Source organism: Phalacrocorax carbo, chromosome 2, assembly GCF_963921805.1.
Source record: "Phalacrocorax carbo chromosome 2, bPhaCar2.1, whole genome shotgun sequence".
NCBI classification, from domain to species: domain Eukaryota; kingdom Metazoa; phylum Chordata; class Aves; order Suliformes; family Phalacrocoracidae; genus Phalacrocorax; species Phalacrocorax carbo.
In genome coordinates, this window is record NC_087514.1 from 148,170,354 (window position 1) to 148,189,290 (window position 18,937).

Sequence of the window (18,937 nt, forward strand, 5' to 3'; positions counted from 1 at the left end):
CTCAAGGAACCATGAGTGGTTTTGTCTATTGGAAAACGGGACTCCTTAGCAAACGTGCTTTTTGTGTACTGTTTTCCTCCAGTGGCCTTGCTTCCAAATTGCCCACGGGGGACGGAGAAGGGACACACCGCGGCCGGCACGGCATGCCGCCGGGGGCTCCGGCCACCCCCGGGGAGCCAGGCCCTGCTCAGGGCACCCCGCGGGAGCCAGCCCCTGCTCCCAGGCTGCCTGCGCCTTTTGGGGCGGTCGCAGCACCGCCCGCTTAGGAACCTGTTCTCTGCGGGGCCGCTTGGGTTTGTCGCGGTTTCATTCCGCTGCGGTGTGCCGGGCCCTCACCATCCGGCAAAGCCAGCACCCGCCCGGCATCCCCCAGCCCGCACCGCGGCCGCCTTTTCCGCCGACCTGCCGCGGCCCCGGGCCCGGGCCCGGGGGGCAGCCCCGGCCGGCCCCGCTCGCACCTGGAGGGCTCGGGCGGGAGGAGCCGGGCGGCCGCCGCGGCCCTGCCGCCTCCTCCGGCAGCCGAGCCTCCAGCTCGGCCATCTCCGTTGATTTAAATGATATTAGCTTTGAGCCCTTCTATTGTCGGACCAGTTTAGAAGCTGATGAATCAGTAAATTGTTGGTGGAAACGTAGGCAGCTTTGTGCTCTGCCAAGCAGGTGCCTGGCGGTTTTAGTCAAGGGTTGGTAAATTTACAAGAGTGCAGTGGACGTGCCCTCCCCGAGCTATTGTGAAATTCAGGGGCGAACAAAGGAGAACGTGAATATTCACACAGCCGCCTTTCAGCGTGTGGCATTGCTCTGCAATGTTTAAGGCGCTGCGCGCTTTTTTTGTTGTTGTTGATTTTTTGTTTAGGGGGAAAAAGAACCCACCAACAACAACAAAAAAAACCAAAATCAGAAAGTACCTGTTTGCGTTTTAAAGCACATGGAAATCATCTGTGAGCAACCATATAATTTGATTTGCTAAGCAATCTGCGAGGCGATTGCACATCATTTATAATGTTCATTGAGCATTTTGCTTAATTGTGTCTCTTTTTGTAAAGGAAGCACAGCCCCCTCCCGGCTGCGGCCGGCACAAGTGGCCAGATTCCCATGGACCCGCCGGCCCGCGCGGGGGTTTTTCCCAAGCGGAGCCGTCCCCACGCCCGCGTCTGGGGGGCGAGAAAAGGGCTCAGGTACGAGCTCGCTGCCTGAACCCCCTCTGCTCGCACCCGCCGCTTGGGCAGGTGCTGCCCGGCCGGGCCGGCGGGTGCCCGGCTCCCCCTTCGCTTGAGCGCGGCGAGACCTGGGCTCCGCGGGTGCGGGACGGGCCCGGAGGGGCTGATGCCGGGACGAGGCTGCTTCCCCTTGCCCGGGAGAGGGGCGCAGGGAGGAGACCAGAAAGCGGCCCCAGAAGGGGACGACAGACGCCTTTGATGCACCCCTGCAGGTGCTTTGCGGTGGCTGGTGGCGCCTCCGCACGCCCGGCAGCGAGGCCGGAGCAGGGAGGCGGCGGCTGGGGGAGCCGGGTTTAGCGGGGGAGGGGAGCGGAGCCGAGCCGGGCCGAGACCGGCGGGCGCGGGGCCGGCGGCGGCAGCAGCCCACGGGGAGCGCTCCGGCGGAGCGGCGCCGGCAGCCCGCCCGCCGCTCGTCCGCACCTTTTGCCGGCCGCGGCCGCCCAGCCGCACCATATAATTTGATTTTCCCCCGTGCCCGCAGATCGATTGCAGCTCATTTGTTACATTCAGCGGCTCCTCGGGGCGGGAGAGCGGAGGAGCGGGGGAGAAGGGCGGGCCGGGGGAGCCGGCGGCACAAGTGTTGGGATTCCCATGGGCTGTGCCTGCTCTCCAGCTTGCCGCGCTGGCACCCCGGCCCGAGCGGCCGACAGAGGGGGGTTTGTAGACATGGTGACCTCCGCGATCTCGGCTTGAAAGAGCCTGAAAGGAGGCTCTTTATGGTGCATTACCAACCCAGCGCCCAGGTACCAGCTCAGAGGGGAGTGCGTGCAGCCGGGCCGACCCCGGCTGCAGGTGCCGCCTCCTCCGCCGGCCGTGCGAGGGCCCGGGGCGGCCCCGCCGCCTTTGTGGGGCCGCCGCCCCGCCGCGCCGCGCTCGCCCCGGTAGCGGTGGCGGGGGGGGAGCGCTGCTCCCCATCGTATTTATGGGCCTCACGGGGGCGGCGGGAGAAGGGGCGGGCTCGCCGCGGCCGGGGATCGGCGGCCGGGTCCGCTCCTTCCTCAGCCCCCCGCCCTGCGGGGGGCCTCTCCCTGCTCCGGGGGAGCCCCCCGGGTGGCGCACGGGTCCCGGGCACCTGCCTCCGGGGGTGCTGAGGGCGCCGCCCGGGGCGGTGAGGGCTGGTGGAGCTTTGCCGGCCCGCGGGAAGCAAAAGAGCTCCCGCAGACCTCTCTGCAAAGCGAGTTTTCGTCCTCTGGTGTCTAGCAGCGCGGACCTGCCCGGTGGCGGGCGTGCGGTGGGGGACCCTGACGCGCCCGGCCAGGCCTGCGGGCCTCCTCCCCTCGCCTTCAGAGCAGGAAAGTCGTTCAAAAGCTTATTACCGGGAAACACACAATCCCCCAAGGTTGCACTGAGCAAAGGTTAATTTAAATTACGGTTTCAATGGTAAAAAGAACTGAGAAGATTCTATCTTTTTTTTTTTTTTTTAATTAAATAAAACGCTATATGAAATCAGGAATTGCAATAGGGTTTGGGGTTTTTTAATCCTTTCCTGGTAAAATATCGTTTGCATAGATATTGGGCTAACTCTGATCCGGTCTTTCAAAAGCCTCCCGCTTCCTTTCTGCATCAAACGTTGCACCTCTGAAAGAGTGCAGCACACCAAGGAACCCCAAGAGGCGAGCTGGTAAGTTTTTAATCTTGAAGAAATGGCCATGCTCGGTATTTGCCCCACTGTGCCTTTGTAGACCCGAGACCCCTCGTTTAACCAGACATTGACAAGGTGGATCTGAAGATTTGGGAAGAATATTGGGTAGTGCCTGCACAGAGGAAGGGGGAACTCTCCCAGCTTGTCTCTCCATGCCTGTGTTTCATGGCATTGGAACAGGAGTTAGGAAAAATACTCAGGGAACATAAGAGTAAGAGCTGGACTTTAGGCCTGGATGGGAAACCCAACTGACCTGAGGGCTTTAGGGGGTTGGGGATTTTACCTTAGCTTTAGGTAACAGGTTTCGTTATTCTGGAGCATGACATGAGTTTGGAACTACTTCAGAAGCCTCCAATTAAAAGGCAGTGTGCGGGGTGTGGGCCTGTCCCCTGTCACCTGTGGCTCCCCGCCACCTCGGACCTCACTGCTGCTCACTTAACTCCACCTTTTAGCCATTTTCATCTCCTAACTGCTCAGGGCAAAACGGAGCAGAAGGTGGAAGCTGGAGCACGTAGGGGTGGGAGGGCGGGTTGGAGGTGGCAGAGCTTGGGGCAGCTATGGGCCAGTGTGGGGCCGCGTTCCCCACGCAGCATCCCCGGGGGGCCTCCGCAGGCGAGTGCTGCTGCTTCTCACATTGGGACTCGTACCGCGGCGGAGGAGCTGGGGAGCAGCCCATGGGTGGGTGGTGGGGGCGGCCGGTCCCTTGTTCACGCGGAGGGGGTACGCGGGTCCCGGGTACGCGGAGGGAGCCACTTGCCGCCCCGGCCGCCGCTAAGGCAGCCAGGCGCGGGGACATGAGGCTAAAAAGGGTGTTTGTGAGAGTCGGGGCAGAGCCCTGGGAGGTGGCGAGGCCCGCCGGGGCCCGACCCTTCCGGCACGGACCGCCGTGCTCAGCGCCGACGACGCTGGGGCAGTCGGAGAGCTGGGACCGGTTTCCTTCCACGCTCCGTGCAGACCCCGAGGTGAAACCTGTCACCGGGGAGGGACGGGCGCCGGCGGGCCGGGAGTGCTTCTTGCCCTAGAGAAGCAGAGCTGCTGTGGAGTGCCAGCTGTGCTCGGGAGCCCCCCGCCCGCGGAGGAGGTGCTCGCCGTCTTCCCGAGCCGGGGTCGGGCCCCATCCCTCGCTGAAGGCTCGGTCTCCTCGGGCGGGGACGCGTACAGCGCCGAGCACCCCGGCAGAGGCAGGGCCGGCGGACCTGGCAAGCCCGGTGCTCCCGCTCCCCTCGGTGCAGGGTGCGCGCCCTCCTCTTATTCCATCGGCGCGGGGAGGCATTGCGTGGGCCCACGGAGGGTCGGGAGTGGGGGGGGGTGAGCCAGACCCCGCACGCAGCCCTGCCCTGGCCCCATCCCCCGCCCCACCACTGGACCTTTAGCAACTCCTGGTCCCTGCAGAGGTGGCTTCCAGGTAGATTTGTCGCTTGCCACTGACTGTGGAGAGAAGGCAGTGTGCTGGTTCCTGCCCTCGGGGAACTGAAATGACGAACGGTCAGGCGCCGGCCATGTATTTGCTGTGCTGGTGAGCCCTCTCGGCGGGCAGGAGGGCGGCGGGCGGGACACTCGGGCAGGACAAACATTGAACGAAGGGCGTCTGCGACACGGGCGGTGCTGGCCCGGGTGCGTTGCCGTGGCCCGGGCCGCGCTGGTACCGGCTCCCAGTGTTCCCAAGTTTCCTTTTCGTAACGCCTTAGGCAGCCCGAGAGGAGCTTCCCCGCGCCTCAGGCTGTTCCTTCGGGGACGGTGCGTGCTCATTCCGCAAAGGCAAATATACAAACCCGGAACCGTTCGGCTTTAAAGCCATCACTGCTGCAGGGGCGAGGGCTGAGCTCAGCACGGTGCGGGGACCGCTTCTGACCCGGGGCCGGGCACGGAGCGGCGGGGGAAGTAGTGTTTCAGCGCCTTCGCACCGCGGCGCACACGCAGAGCCCCGGCCGTGCACGACGAGGGGGAGAAGGGCCGTACAAGACCCGTCCCACGCACCGCTTACCTCCCCTGGGGCACTACCCGCAAACTTGCCAAAGATTTGCCAGGTCTGAACGCTCTCAAGACAGGCTGCGAGTCCCCAGCAGTCTGGAAGCAGTGAGTTCCCAAAATATCCCCCTGCTCCCCCAAGGAGCGCGCTCCCGTCGTCGGGAGCTGCCGGGCTCACGCCGGCGGTGCGGCACCAGTGTGCGGCGGGGCCCAGCGGGCACCGCCGGCCCCGGGGAGCGGGGAGAGGCTCCGGGCACGGCAACGGCTGGGCATAGCCGCTCTGGGCACGTATGTTCCTTAGGTCCACAGGGGAGACCCTGTTCTCCCTCCCCATCACCGCCTGAAGCCTTCAGACGTGACCCTCGGGAAGGTGCTTCACCAGCACGTGAAGGAGAAATGCCCTGGGGTCTGTCTCGCCCCCAGGGACAGACCGTGGTCTAAGAGCTGCGCTGGCAGAAGGCTGGCGGTAGGGGCTTTGGGGGGAAAAGGGACGATTTCGGGGAAGTTGCTCTCCCGCTGGATCTGGTGGCGCTTGGGCTGTCTGACTAGGGCAACATGCTGCAAGACAGGCCGTGGGTCAGCGTCGGAGTGCGTGTCCCTCGAGTGGGTGCGGTGGTGACAGGGGCTACTCGAAGTGGTTTGCTCATCGGCTTTGAACTCCCCGGCTCCCGCCGCGGGGTGGCAGGAGCAAGGACTCGCCACCCCATGGGTGACGACACCTTGGGCACGCAGCAGAAGGAACAGAGCCAGCTCTGTGGCCAGGAAATCCCCCCGAAGTCACCTCCTTGTTGTTAAAATTTAGCGTTTCCTTTCTTCTTTTTTTTTTTGCGGGTGTTTCGGGACCCGAGTGACACGGATCCGGGAGGATTTCATGTTCGGCACCTTCAAGATGTGTTTCCAGGCACGATGCCTTCACACGCAGCGTTCGTTCCTCGGCTGTGCTCGTCCCGGGCAGGGCCGTGCCAGGCAGGGAGGGAAGCAGCTGGCTTATCTGCTTTCAGAAAAGGAGGTTCTCCAACCGCAGCTGTGGCCCGCCGTGCCCGGTCCGCTCGGCCGTGGTGGGGAAGGACCGGGCACACGTCCAGGTGTGCCCCAGCGGCACCGGGGACGAGAGGGACCTCGGGCGGAGCTCCGGTCCACCGGGGTCTACAGAGGCCTGGGCGCTGGGCTACTGGCACAGGCCGTGACGCGGCACAGGGGCGCGGGGACCGCGCCTCGGCTGCGCGGCGCACCTCTGGGACCGGCTGCCGGGGAGCTGGCAGCTCCCGGGGTTCGTGGGGATGCGGGGACGGTCGTGGGCTCCCCCGGCCCCACCACGCCACCCCCCAGCAGCCTCAGGGGCCGGGGACGGCGGGTTCCTGCCACGCCACCGGCGCCTCACGCCCGGCTTCTGCGGGGCCGCTGCGCATCTGCCCTCGAGCGCTGGGGAGAGGGCTGCCCGCGGCGTAAGGGGCAGCGCGGCCCCCCGGCGAGCCTCGGAGCGGGGAACGGGGAAGCCCCGCGGTTTCCGTGCGTGGTCTGCAGGTTTGGGGCGGGGGAGACGAGGGGCCTCCTGCCCGCCGTTCTCCCCGCCGAGCTCCGCTGGAAGGGCTGGGGGTGCTGGTGGGAGCGAGCTGGGCCGGAGCCAGCCGTGTACCGTGGGCGGCGTGAACACGGTCACAGCTTAGGAGACCGAGGGAAGGGGTTTTCCTCACGGTCGGCACTCTTGAGACCGTACCTAAGTCCTGCGGCCGGTTTTGGGAGAGCCGGAACGGGAAACACACCCATGAGGGGCGAAGGACCGCCGAGGCGGCGAGCGCGGGAGCAGCTGCCCGGGCTTAGAGCGGGGCAGAGGCGGCGTCGGGGGGACCCCGCAGCACCCTGCCAGGGCCTGCGGGGGTTCCAGAAACCCGGCTTTTTACAGCGGTGGGTGGTGCGAGGGTGAGGGAGGTACAGCGGGCGTGAATCGAAACAGGAGACATCCAGACTGGGCAGGCGGAAAACCTTTTCCACCATGAGAAACGGGAGAGACTCGGAGTTTATATCCACAGGGGAACACTTAACTAAACGCTTTACCCCCGAGGAGGGTGAAGCAGCAGCGCAGGTTGCCCTGGGGGCTTGTGCAGGCTCCATCCATGGAGGTTTTCAGGACCCGCTGGGATAAAGCCCTGGTCCGGCCTCGCAACTGCCCCGGCTGTCAACAGGGGACAGCACCGGAGCCCTCCTCAGGCCCCTCCCGGCCTGGGTGACCCGCAGAGGAGAGGGGGAGCAGAGCAGGTCCCGCCGGGCTCCCGGGCAGGCAGTGACGGCCGGACCGCGGTTGTTCCTGCTGCAGTTTGGAGAAAGTCATTAACGAGCCCGGCCCCGTTTCACCAGGAGGCTGCGGAGCCGGGGGCGGTGTTCCCTTCGGCAGAGGGGAGCTGGAGAGGGGCCAGCCGCCGCCCGACAGCACCGGGCGGCCGGGCCGGGCTCTCGAAGCGCGCCGGAGGGCACCGGGCGGAGATGACCGCCCATCCCAGCCGGCCAGTGGTCCCCGTACCCGCAGCCCTCTTCTCGCCACCCCCACCGCCCCCGAGGTCCCCGGTCCCGCTCCCCGGCTGGACGTGAACGGGGAGCCGCTTCGCCCCTCGATGGGGAAACTCCCTCAGTTTCCCCATGCCGGGGTTCCCCGCCCACTCGTGGGCGCGCTCCTGGCTTCGCGCGGTTTCCTCCTTCCCTTCTCGTTTTTTTCGCGTGGTCCATCTGCAGGCAGGACTTTCTAAGAAGTGGCTCTTGCAAAGCTCTTTGTTCCCTCCCGTGACTCACGCGTTTCCCTGCCGTTATCACGGCGTTGTCAGTGGCTTTGAAGTCGAGTCATTTATTAGGCTCCCGGAGCTGGCCCTGTCTTGCTCTGCTGATAGAGCGGGGTGCGTTTCCACTCGCGGTTTGATCTCTGCCCGTGCTGGTGGCACGCTGGAAAGTCACTTTCGATAAACCTCGACAGACTCTGCCGGACAAACTATTGCAGCGCTAATGACAGAGATAATCCTCCCCTAATCTGCCGGGAAATCCATTTCACCCCAGTGAGAATTTCTGAGGCTTTAATCAGTGAGAGCCAGTTAGGGAATGATTAACCGAGCCTCCGCCAAAGGAGCTCGTCCTGAGGGGGCAGCGGGAGTGGGAAAAGGAGAGACGCAACAGGGCCCGATGCGGTCAGAATCGATGCACGGCCGGGCGCGAGGAGCTGACGTGATTTATTCTGATGTTACGATGGGGTTGTCTTTATTTCAAACGCCTCAGAAGCCCCGCGACATCGATCCACCCCATCCCCACTCCGGCAGCGGCTCCGCCGGCGGCGGCGGGGGCCGGCGGGCCCGAAGGGAGCAAGGAAAGTGCCCGGGGGGTGTGGGAGACCCGGCACCGGGGCGGCCGCTGCCGGTGCCCGGAGGGAGGCTGAGCCGGTGGCTGCCACGGCGCGGCTTCGCGGGGAGAGGTGGCGGGGCGGAGCGGAGCTGCCCGCCCGACGTGCGGGCAGCGCGCCTCTGCGGGGCTCCGCCGGCCCCGGGCACGTCCCTGCGTGCCCGTCTGTGTGTCCGTCCCCCCGACAGGGGGGTCTGGCCCCCCCGCACCCCCCCCCCGCGGTGGGCGCTGATTGGTTGGCGGCGGCGACCCGCGGCACGCGCCCGGGGATGTCGTTATAAGACTCCTCGCGTGCCGGCCCGGCGCGCCAGCCGGCTCCGGCCTCCTCCCCGGAGAGCGGCGGCGGCAGCGGCCCGGCCTCCTCCCGGCCTCCCGGGGGCGGGCAGGGCAGGGCAGGGCAGGACAGGGCAGGGCAGGGGCGGGGGCCCCGCCGCCGCCGCCGCCGCCGCCGCCGCCGGGGCGGCTGGGCTGAGAGGGCCGGCGGCGGGAGCGGCTGCAGGCGCGTCCCGGCGGGGCTGCCGCCCCCCGCCCCGTCCCGTCCCGTCCCGTCCCCGCCGGGACCTGGCGCAGCATGGAGTCGGTGCTGCTGGACCACTTCCCCGAGGGGCTGGACTCCTTCTCCTCGCCCCCCTACTTCGACGAGGAGGACTTCTTCCCCGAGCCGCCCCCGCGGGACGCGCTGGCCGCCGACGGGCTGCTGGAGCCGGACGTGGACTTCCTCAGCCGGCAGCTGCAGGAGTACTACCGCGACGGCGGCGACCCCCAGGGCGGCTACCGCTGCCCGGCGCCGGCTGCGACCTTCCCGCCGTCCCCCGCCTCTCCCGGTTTCCCCTACGAGTGCTGCGGGGCGGCGGGCGCGGCGCTGCTCTCCCCCGGGGAGCGGCTGCAGGCCTTGGGGTCGGCCAAGCGGCGGCGACGGGTGCGCTCCGAGGCGGAGCTGCAGCAGCTCCGGCAGGCCGCCAACGTGCGGGAGCGGCGGCGGATGCAGTCCATCAACGACGCCTTCGAGGGGCTGCGCTCCCACATCCCCACCCTGCCCTACGAGAAGCGGCTCTCCAAGGTGGACACGCTGCGCCTGGCCATCGGCTACATCAACTTCCTCAGCGAGCTGGTGCAGTCCGACCTGCCCCTGCGCAGCGCCAGCAGCGAGAGCCCCAGCCAGCCCAAGAAAATCATCATCTGCCACCGCGGCACAAGTAAGTGGCGGCCCGACCCGGCCCGGCCCGGCCCGGTACGGCCTGGCCCGGCCCGGCGCGACTCCGCGCTCCGCAGGAATGTCGGCCCCAGCAATAACCCCTGCCTTTCTCCCCCCACCAGGATCTCCCTCCCCGAGCGACCCCGACTACGGACTCCCCCCTCTGGCCGGTCACTCGTTGTCGTGGACTGATGAGAAGCAGCTCAAGGAACAAAACATCATCCGGACAGCCAAAGTGTGGACCCCCGAGGACCCGCGGAAGGTGAACAACAAACCCTCCCTCAACGACATCGAGAACGAGCCCCCCTTCGACTTCGTGGCGTGAGGCGCGGCGCGGGTGGCCCCCGCCCTCCCCCCCGGCCCTGTACATGCTGTATGTAGAGACCTATATTGTAAATGTAATTTAAGATTCAGACTCTAAGGGCAATCAACTTTATTTATCTATTTATTACGGAGTAGTGATAATGAGGTAGAATCGTCTGTTTTGAATGTATAATTTATATAATTTATCATGATTTTTTTTAAGATATGCAATAGGTTTATTCCACCAGCACCTTTTTTGAGGGACAAAAAAAAATATGCCAGAACCTGTGAAAATAATTTATTGCCGCACGTGGACTGTTTGTTTGTTGTTTTTTTTTTTTAATAATAAACCCGGATTGTACCTTGCGGAGTGGTGTATTTATGGGAAGCAGCTGCCGAGAGACCCATCCCGAGGAAGCCCCGCCGCTCGCGCCCGGTCCCTGGGCAGGCGGGGGGAGCCCCGGGGCCGTGCGGGGCCGGGAGCCGCCCCAGCCGGCACCCTCCGCCCAGGGGCCAGCCCCGCTCTGCCCATCGCCGGCTCGGGCTGCTCTTATACAGCCGTGGGGGGCGACGGGGACGGGCGGGGGGAGACTTTCCCTTTCTCTCCACCCCTTTTGACGTCCTCTCCTGAAGTGTTTCCAACTGATGTCTTTGTCTATCTCCAGGAGGTCCCCTCCTTTCAGCGCCTCTGCTCTGCTTGTGGTTTCCAGCTGAAAGACCCGAGTCCCAAAACACCAACCTTGCGAGGCTGCCCCCTTCCCCCCGCTGCCTTGTGTCCCCCCCGCCCCGGCCCCGCCGCCACGGGGATGGGCGCGCTACCCGGAGCCGGACAAAGCTCTTCCCAAAAGTGCCGGGGAGGGGGGACGAGCCTTGGGGCCGGGCAAGTTTGGCCCCTGGGGGTGCGTGGCCCCCGCGCTGGGAATCTGCCGGCTGCCCCCCGCCTGCCGCGGGCCGCGCACCGGCGGCGCCGAGGAAACAGCCCCCCGCAGACCTGGGGGTGCCGCTGGGACGGGGGACGGGGGGCGGCAAGGTTCCGTGCAACTGGTGGCAGAGTCGCTCTGGTAGTCCCAGCTCAGCCTGCCCGGCTGCTGGGGGAGGGGGGGGGGGGGGCGGCTGGGCTGCACCTGCCCAGGGCGGGGGCGGGGAGGGGGCGGCCCGGGGCTGGGGCGGGGGGCCCGGCCCGCCGCCGCAGGTGCTGATTTTCCCGTGGCACCCGCGGCTCAGCCCCGACGGCTCGGCCCCCGGGAGAGCCCCAGATGCCCGGCCCGGCCCGGGGCCGGAGCAGAGCTGTCCCCGCGCCGTGCCCAGGCGGATGGGAACGGCCCGGGTGAGCCGGGGTGTAATTATTACTCATCATATACTGTACATCCCTCCCTCTCATTTTTTTTTTCAAAGCTGCCGCAAAGTGGGAGCAATATGTTGCGTGCATGCTAATTGCATTAACCTAGTTAGACACATTTAGTTCCCTAGCGCGGATGGCATGGATCTATTCCAATAGCAATTAGAGGAGCTACTTACCCACACAAACACGCTGAGGCTGGGCCGGGGGAGGGTGGGCTTTGCTTATTTATTTGGTCATTTTTCGTGCAAGGCCGGGGCTGCCCGGCTGCGAGTCTCGCCCCGTCCGGCAGCGGGCGGGAGGCGGGCGGCACCGGTGTCATTGAACTTAAACGGGGCTCTTTGAGCGAGAAAAAGAGCCGACCTATAATTCGATCTTGTCCTGTATTAGGACCTCATTAAACACAGAAAGTCGCTTTTGCACAAATGCTTCCATCAGGCATGTAATCTCATTACACTCATTAGAAAGTCAAATGTTAGTCGGACTTCAGCTTAATTATAAGTTATGGAAGTGTTGTACCGTTTCCTTCTGTGTATGGCCCCGTCCGTCTCAATTGGCTTTGGTGATGCGGTCCCCCACAATTAAAACACTACAATCATTGTTATGTGGCACCTTTTCTTCGGCGTGCCACTTTTTTTGCGATTCAATGCTTCAACACATCCTTTAGTATGGTGCAGATGAAGCGGAAGAGCCGGCCTTCGCATGTAAAACACCAGGGTCTCTATCTTGTCACTCTCCCGTCTTGACTTGGCAAGTCCCTTTAAACGCAATCTTCAAAGAGACTGACAGCTCCTTTTGACCGACTCATCATCCATTCACCCCAGCGCCGCGCTCCTGCCACAGAATCCAGCCGCAACAGGGCAGGAGGAAAAGTGCCGGTGCGGGTCCCCCGGGCCAGCGGGACCCGGCGGCTCCCGCACGCCCGCCTCGAAGCTTTGGCGGCAGTTTTGGGGGGTTTGCCGGTGGGGAACGCGGCTCGGCGCGGGAAGGATCAGCGTGGGGCAGGCGTGACCGACGGCCACGCAGCCCTCGTTGCCGGCCACCTGCCCCCTGTCCTCCCCGCGGGCGCCAGCGAGGGGACGGCGGGCATCGCTGCCCCCCACCCCCCGACGCGCCCCGGGTGCCCGCTCGCCGCCTCCCCCGCTCCCCCGCGCCCCTGTTCCGCTCCCGCAGTCCCCGCCGCCCGTCTGAAATCTCACCCCGGTCCCTGCTGGGGCCTCCCCTCCGCGGCCGGACCGCCCCGACGGCGCCCCGGGGCGTGGGGTGACCCTCCCGGGCCCGACACCCCCACCCCGCCACTCATCCCCGCGGGGGCTGGGGCTGCGAGGTGGGGCAGGAGTGAACTAAAAGGGGGGGAATTCCCAGTGGGATCGTGGGGGGGGGGGGGGGAAGCGTGTTAGAGGCACTGTCAGGCACGTCGCCGCTTCCCGCAAGCGGGAGGTGCGGCCTCTGGGTGTGCGGACCGATGCTGTCCTCCCGGGACCAGCGTCACTCGCGATGCTCCAGAAGAAAAGACAATTTAAGTGTCCGAAACGGACAATCCCCCGTTAAAAAACCGGCAGCACCGCCCCCGCCCAAGGCCAGAAGACCGGCGGCGGCACCGGCCCGCCCGCCTGCACAGCCAGCGCGGGATGGAAGGCGTGAGTGCCTCCTCGGCAGCGCGGTGCGCAGGCAGGGGCTGCCCCGGGCACTGTGAACCCGTCCCGCCGCCGTTCCCAGGGCCCCTCATCTGCCGGCGGCCGGGCCAGCGCCCTGCGAGGCGCGGGGCGTGAAGCCTCCCCGGCCCGGCATCTCGGCCCCTCTCCCATTCACCCATCTCTCGCTGGCACCGCGTACCAGCTGCGAGGTCGAACAAACACCAGTTGAGTGTCCCCTGGTAAACCTCCCGCTTTCCAAAGCATCCCGCAGCCGGTGGGAATGGTCCTAAATAACTCCACAACAAACCGCGCTGCCGAGACCTGGAAGCGTGGGCGGGAGGCGATTCCCACGACGGGGCCGGGGTCTGGCCAACAGGTGCTCGGGTTTGGCGGAGGGCGCCGGGGGAGCCCGGGGAGGCAGAGCCTCCGCTGCCAGAAAGCAGCCTGCTCCGGCGCCTCCGGCTTTACATGGCGTGGAAGCCGCAAACAATCGCAATGATATCTTTATTGCTAGGTTCATGTCCTGGGCTATAACATATCAATCCCTGTCGTGGTTCTCTCGGATGCACCTGGTATTTCAAACTTGTTCTTTTTGTGCTTCTGGGTCCTGGACTGCAGCTGCCTAAAGCCAGCAAAGAGAGAGGCCCTTACAATGTGTCCAAGACGTGTTGGCATGGTTTGCTTGTCTTTAATGTACCATTAACTATTGTCTTTACACAATATGGGAACTGTAAAGCATGACATGTGTTATAATAAAACACATTTTCAACGATACACTTGGACTCGGCGCTGGGATGCAAGCAAACAAACAGGCCCAAATCTTGTTTTGTCTCCCTCGCTAAGCCTACTGGCAATTAAACTTAAGACCACTGCTTTCCCCTGATCAGCCAATTAAATTTTATGTCTCCTAATTTTTCACATAGAAAAAAAGTCTCGGTGCCGGCCCCTAAAGACATTGATTTTCTTGCTATCACCTGGCGCTCAGACCTTAGTTCCATTTATCAAGAAGGGAAACGTCAGGCGTTACATAAAGTGACTCTGTTACCATAAGGCTCTCACCATCCTGCCCTATTGTTTTCCCTTGTTAATAACTCATTACCAGGATTTAACAAATCAACCATTACATATGTTTTGTGTCTCCATATTTTGATCCGTACGATTAAGCAGATGTTACGATTGAAAATTGAAAAGTCCAAGGCTACTCTCGTCTGAAAGAAAGAGGGCAGCCTCAAACAACGAGCTAACAATGAGATTCAGAAGATCTTCAGAAAAACATTTACGACCAATAAACAGACTCCAACCTGCTCCATTTCAACCATTGTGCGCCTTGGGGGAATAATTAAGTTTAATAGGAAGAGGTCCGCGGGGTTTTCAATGCCAAGCCCACAGGTGCGGGGTGGCACGATGAATGATCCGCCTGATTTTTGCCAGGCTCAAGGGCCCTTCTCCTGGCCGGGCGAGCAGATACGAAATATTGTCATTTCTTTTAATTCACGGCGTTACTCTCAGGGCGAACAAAGGGGCGGGGGATGAATGGCTCCGGCTGCAGGCGAGGCGCGCCCGGCCGCCGCTGGCCTTGCCGGAGACCGCCCGGCGGGGACGAGCGCGCCGCCGCCGCCGCCGCCGCCGCCACCGCCGCCGCCACCGCCGCGCCCGGGGGCGGCCCCGGCGGGCACGGAGGGTCGCCTGCCCGCCCCCCCGGCCCCCGCCCCGGCCCTGCACCGCCCCCGCGCCGCCCCCGCGCCCCGCGCCGCCCCCGCGCCCCGCGCCGCCGCGCGCCCCGCCGCGGGGCCGGACCCCGGGCGGGCGCGCGTGCGCCCCGCCGCTCCCCGCCGCTCCCCGCGCCGCCGCCGCGGGCGGGAGGAGGCGGGAGGGGCGGCCCCGCGCCGGGGGCGGCTCCCGCCTGCAGCCCCCGCCGCCGTCCCGCCGCCGTCGGGGCCCCGGCGGGCGGCGGCAGGCGGTGGCGGCGGGGCTCTCCCGCCCGCCGGTCCGCGTTGCGCATGGAGGTCTCCAAGAGGGGGCCCGGCTGCCGGCCGCCCCCGCGGGCCACGGCGGGGCCGCCCCGGCGAGGCGGCCGCGCCGGGGGAGGCCCCGGGGGGGACCCCGTGAGGGGCCGCCGCGTCGCGCCGCCGGGCCCTGTCTGGCTGCATCCCCGCCGGGCGGAGCGGGGCTCCCCCCCGAGCGGCCCCTGGGGCGGCGGCGCCGGCTCCGGAGGCAGCGCTCGGCTCTCCGGCCGCGGGCGCGGCGCCCGCCCGGGCGGCACGGAGACAGCCCGGGGAGGGAGGCGGCCGGCGGGAGCGCCAGCCCTACCCCTGTCTGCCCCGGCCCCCGCGCCCCCGGCCTGCGCCCCGCCGCCCCGGCTCGCCGCGGCCCCCGCTCTCCCTGTGCACCTGCTCCGCGCAACCCGGCACGCCGAGCGGCTTGGAGAGGGCCGGGGAGACCCGGCCCCGCCGCGCCCGCCCCTCTCGGGACGCCCTGCGGGGCAGCCCCGGGGTGGCGGGAGGCTCCTGATGCTCTTGCCCGGCCCTGCCCTGCCCGGCCCGGACTGGCCGCGGCCGCCCTGTACCCCCGACCCCCGGTCGATCCGGGATCCCCGTTTGGCGGGAGGAGCGAGGCCCGAGCCCGCCGCCCCGCCGGGCGGAGGCTGCCCGCTCCCCGAGCGGAGGCAGCGCCGAGGTGTCCCACGGGCGGGCCGCGCCGCCGCCGCCGCTCTGCGCCCCGACGGGGACCCCGAGCGCGCTGCCGCCGCGGGGCGCGGTAATAGGGCCAGGCGGTGGAGAGCCCGGGGCGGCGGGGCTGGGCCGTCCGCTGGGTGGAGGGAGGTGGGTTCCCGGCCCGGGAATCGTCTCCGAGGGCTGCCCCGAGGGCTGCCCTGTCCCCGGGGTACGCCGGGGGCCGGGGCCGGCTCGGAGCCCCCAGCCTCCTGCGCTCCGGCCCCGGCTCGAGCCAGGTCCCAGGGGAGTTCGGCCGCCCGCCCCCGGGGCGGACGGCCCCTCCGCGGAAGGCGGGCTGCCTCCACCCGAGGCAGGCTACGGGGAGCGCCCGCGGCGAGAGGGGGCGGGCAAGGAGCGCCCCGGCGGGGTCGGACTGCCCCGCTGTTTCCGGCCCGCCGCCGGTGGCCTCGGGCCCGCGGAGTTTTGGGAAGCGGAGAAAGCACAGAGCCCTCGGGACGTGTCAGGACCGGGGCTGCCCACCGGCGTGAGGAGCGGCGACGGGCGCGCCCCGTCGGCGCGGCCGGCGGGGCCGGGGGCTGCGTGGTGCGCAGCCCGCGACAGTGACCTTCCCACGGGGAGGAGGACGGGGACACACACACGACACACGGGGACGCGCCTTTCACTGAATTAGCCGACCAGGCGTCTCGCCTGACTTTTGTTCCCCGCCGCCGCCCGGGACCCCGCGCCCGCTCCGCCACCAGCCCGTCCCGTCCCGACGGCTCTCCCCGCGCCCTGCCCCGACAATGCCGCCAAATGCATCACTGTCACCGGGTGCGGGTGACAGATGAGGCGAAGGCACGGAGCCCTCGCCAAGGTCAAGTTGAAGACGCCGGTGGCGGTGTGGCCGCCGCCAGTTGATGCCGAATGAGGCCCTATGGGGGGGCCCTCCCCGACCTTACATTTTTACGTCCCCCCCTTCCCCTTCTCCCCTCGGGCTCTGCCAGGCATTTCCGCGGAGGCCGGGCCGGGGCCGGCGGGGCCGGGGCGCTGCGCGGTGCTGCGCGGGGGGGCGCGTAGTGCCGGATCCCCGGGCCCGGCGGGGCGGGGGCCGCACCGGGGCGCGGAGCTCCGGCCGGCGACACCCGCGCGGTCGCCGGCTTGAAATAAACTGTGCAAACCGCTCCGGGGTGGGTTTTACCCCGCGTTCAGGAAAAGTTTTCCAAACGGTGTCTGGTTAAACAAACACTTCGCCCTCTCCCGCTCCCGCTCTCCCTCGCTCTGTGATGATTGATATTTTTTATTCAGCCAACTTTTATTTACCTTGCAAAAATGTTCGGGACAAATGTGATAAATTACAGATATGCAAATTTCTTTGAATGGTGTTGTAAGTGTGTCTCGCTGGAGCTGAATAAGTCCTTGCAAGTCGGTCTGCGCGCACTCAGGACCCCAGGGAGCTGATCAAAGCACCCTTTCTCTTTCATCCCCAGTATTCTCCTCCAAACTATTTCGATACAATATGTTTCCATGATGCACTTAATGTGCTAGGGACACAGAACTCATTACAACCTAGCTAGTTCTGCCGACCCCTTTGTTCAGAGGCATAAAGTTAAAAAAAAAGGAGGGGCGGAGGGGGGGGAACGCTGCTAGTTGCCAGCTTTCTGAAATGTTAAAGCATGCGTCATTTTTCACCAGGTCTCGTCTTGATATCCTCAAAAGACAAACTATGAAACCGGCCTCGGCCCTTTCTGGCATTAATTACGCTGCTGTCCAGCCGATCTGTTTTTCCTATTATATGCATTTCTCAGCAGGGATTTTTTTTTTTTCAGGACTAATGCAGCTGCAAGTCGAAGTATGAATGCGTTTTATCGGTATAGAAAAAAATAAGTGGAAAGGCTGGAAAATATGTCACAGTCCATGCTGATGGTTTTTTTTTCTCGCTTGCCCCGCGGTTCAGGCGGTGGCTTTGGAAAAGCGTTTTGGGTCGCCCCGTAACGTTAATTGTTTTTGCCTCGAATTATCGGCGACTTAGAAGAGAAAAAATCTCAGCCGGAGGCTGCTGAAAGCAGGTTGCGTGTTTACTGAATGCCGATGCACCCAACAAATCTTTTCTGGCCGGGGAAACGCTTCCAAGAATTTGGGGAAATAGGTGGGAATTAGCAGCCCCGAGTTCAGGGCGATCCATTTCTAACCCACTGCGAGGTGGCCGCTCTTTGGGGAAATGACTCCAGCGGGATGACAGTAAGAAATAAACTCTATTTCAGCGGATGGCGCGTTTGTTTACGGGGTTGATTGGTTGACGGAAATGGCTGGCAGCCAGTTCTGGGAAAGATTCCAGACCTGACTCCGATTAACCCTCTCTGGTGAAACTCTGCTGGAAACCAACTCACCAGCAATTGCCATTAATCTACTTACTAATTAAGCCAATTCATTTCTAAAGGAGAAAAATTCCTTTCTTTGGCCAAACTGATGGGAGGAAATTTGAAAGAAGCGCCAAACTGTGTAACTGTAATTCAGCCAAGGACTGCTAAAACAAGGTGTTGATATATAGCTGGAGATTTAAAACAAGTTTCTAGGGCAACAATCCTTTGGAGACGGTGGTATATAGTGCATAGTAGATGAAGCTCGAATAATGGTGGACTGCAGTGTGCAATTGTACGGACATTGGTTGGAACCAGGACCGCTTTTCCCAATTAAGCCGCTCAAGCCTTTTACTCCTAATAATTTATCTGCCCCGTTTCAACGTTTCAGCCTTGGGCGACAGCTACAAAGAGCATCTCTGCCGGGACCCGGCGAACACGGTTGTGGAAACAGCATCCGACTTTTGTCCGGCGACACCTCAACCCTTCTGGCTCCCGGGGTCCGGGTGGGCCCAGGCGGGGACCGAGCAGGGACACGGGGACACACGCTGCCCTTGCAGCCCCCCCCGGGGCCTGCCAGGGCCCGCCCGGGGTCCCCGGGGTGGCCGTGCACCCCGACGTGCCGCCCTGCAGGCTCGCCGTGAGGCGAGGGTGTATTTTATTGAGGTTTCGTCTTCAGGCGAGCAACACTGGGCTCCTAAAGACAGGGTCTAGGCCCGGGAGGCGAGTCCCAGGGAGGGCCGGCCCGGAGGCCGGGGTCTGTTTCCAGAGCGATCTGCCACCTCTTGCGCTGCTGGCAGCAGGTGAGGGGGGGAGGAAGGGGGCTTCGCCCTCTGTCACGGCACCTGACGGGGGAGGAATAGCCCCGGGCCGCCCGCCCCGTCTGCCGGGCCCCGACGCCCGCACCCCTGCCCGCCCCCGCCCTCGGGGCCTGCCCCAGCCCGACCAAGGGCGCCCGCCGTACCGGGTGGGCCCGGGGCACCCGCACCCCTCGCACGCAACCCCCGCCCGTACCCCCTCCCCGCTCTTCTCCGCCCCAGCCCTGTTGTCCATCCCGCACCGCGCCCGAAGCATCCCCGGCGGGGGCGGTGGAGGGGGGGTGTCCCGCCGCTCCCCGCCCGGTCCCGCCGGTGCCACAGGTGACCGGCAGCGCTGACATTCCCAAACCGGTGCCGAGGGGTGCGGGGCCGACGGCGGGCTCGGAGGCGGGGAAGGGGCAGGGAGGGATGGCCGGGAGCCGCGCACCC

The 18,937-nt window shown here is 65.2% G+C and overlaps 2 protein-coding genes across 2 annotated transcripts; one reads left to right on the plus strand and one right to left on the minus strand.

Moving 5' to 3' along the window:
• Positions 1-8,671: 8,671 nt before the first annotated feature.
• On the plus strand, positions 8,672-10,004 carry PTF1A (pancreas associated transcription factor 1a). The gene is made up of 2 exons (XM_064441762.1): positions 8,672-9,401; positions 9,523-10,004. Exons 1-2 carry the CDS (start codon positions 8,777-8,779, stop codon positions 9,723-9,725), a joined length of 828 nt encoding a protein of 275 aa, XP_064297832.1. The 5' UTR covers positions 8,672-8,776; the 3' UTR covers positions 9,726-10,004.
• A 4,161-nt stretch (positions 10,005-14,165) lies between these two features.
• LOC135311796 (basic salivary proline-rich protein 2-like) lies at positions 14,166-18,743 on the minus strand. The gene is made up of 2 exons (XM_064441823.1): positions 18,655-18,743; positions 14,166-16,125 (listed from the first exon to the last, which is right to left on the minus strand). Exons 1-2 carry the CDS (start codon positions 18,741-18,743, stop codon positions 14,166-14,168), a joined length of 2,049 nt encoding a protein of 682 aa, XP_064297893.1.
• Positions 18,744-18,937: the final 194 nt, after the last annotated feature.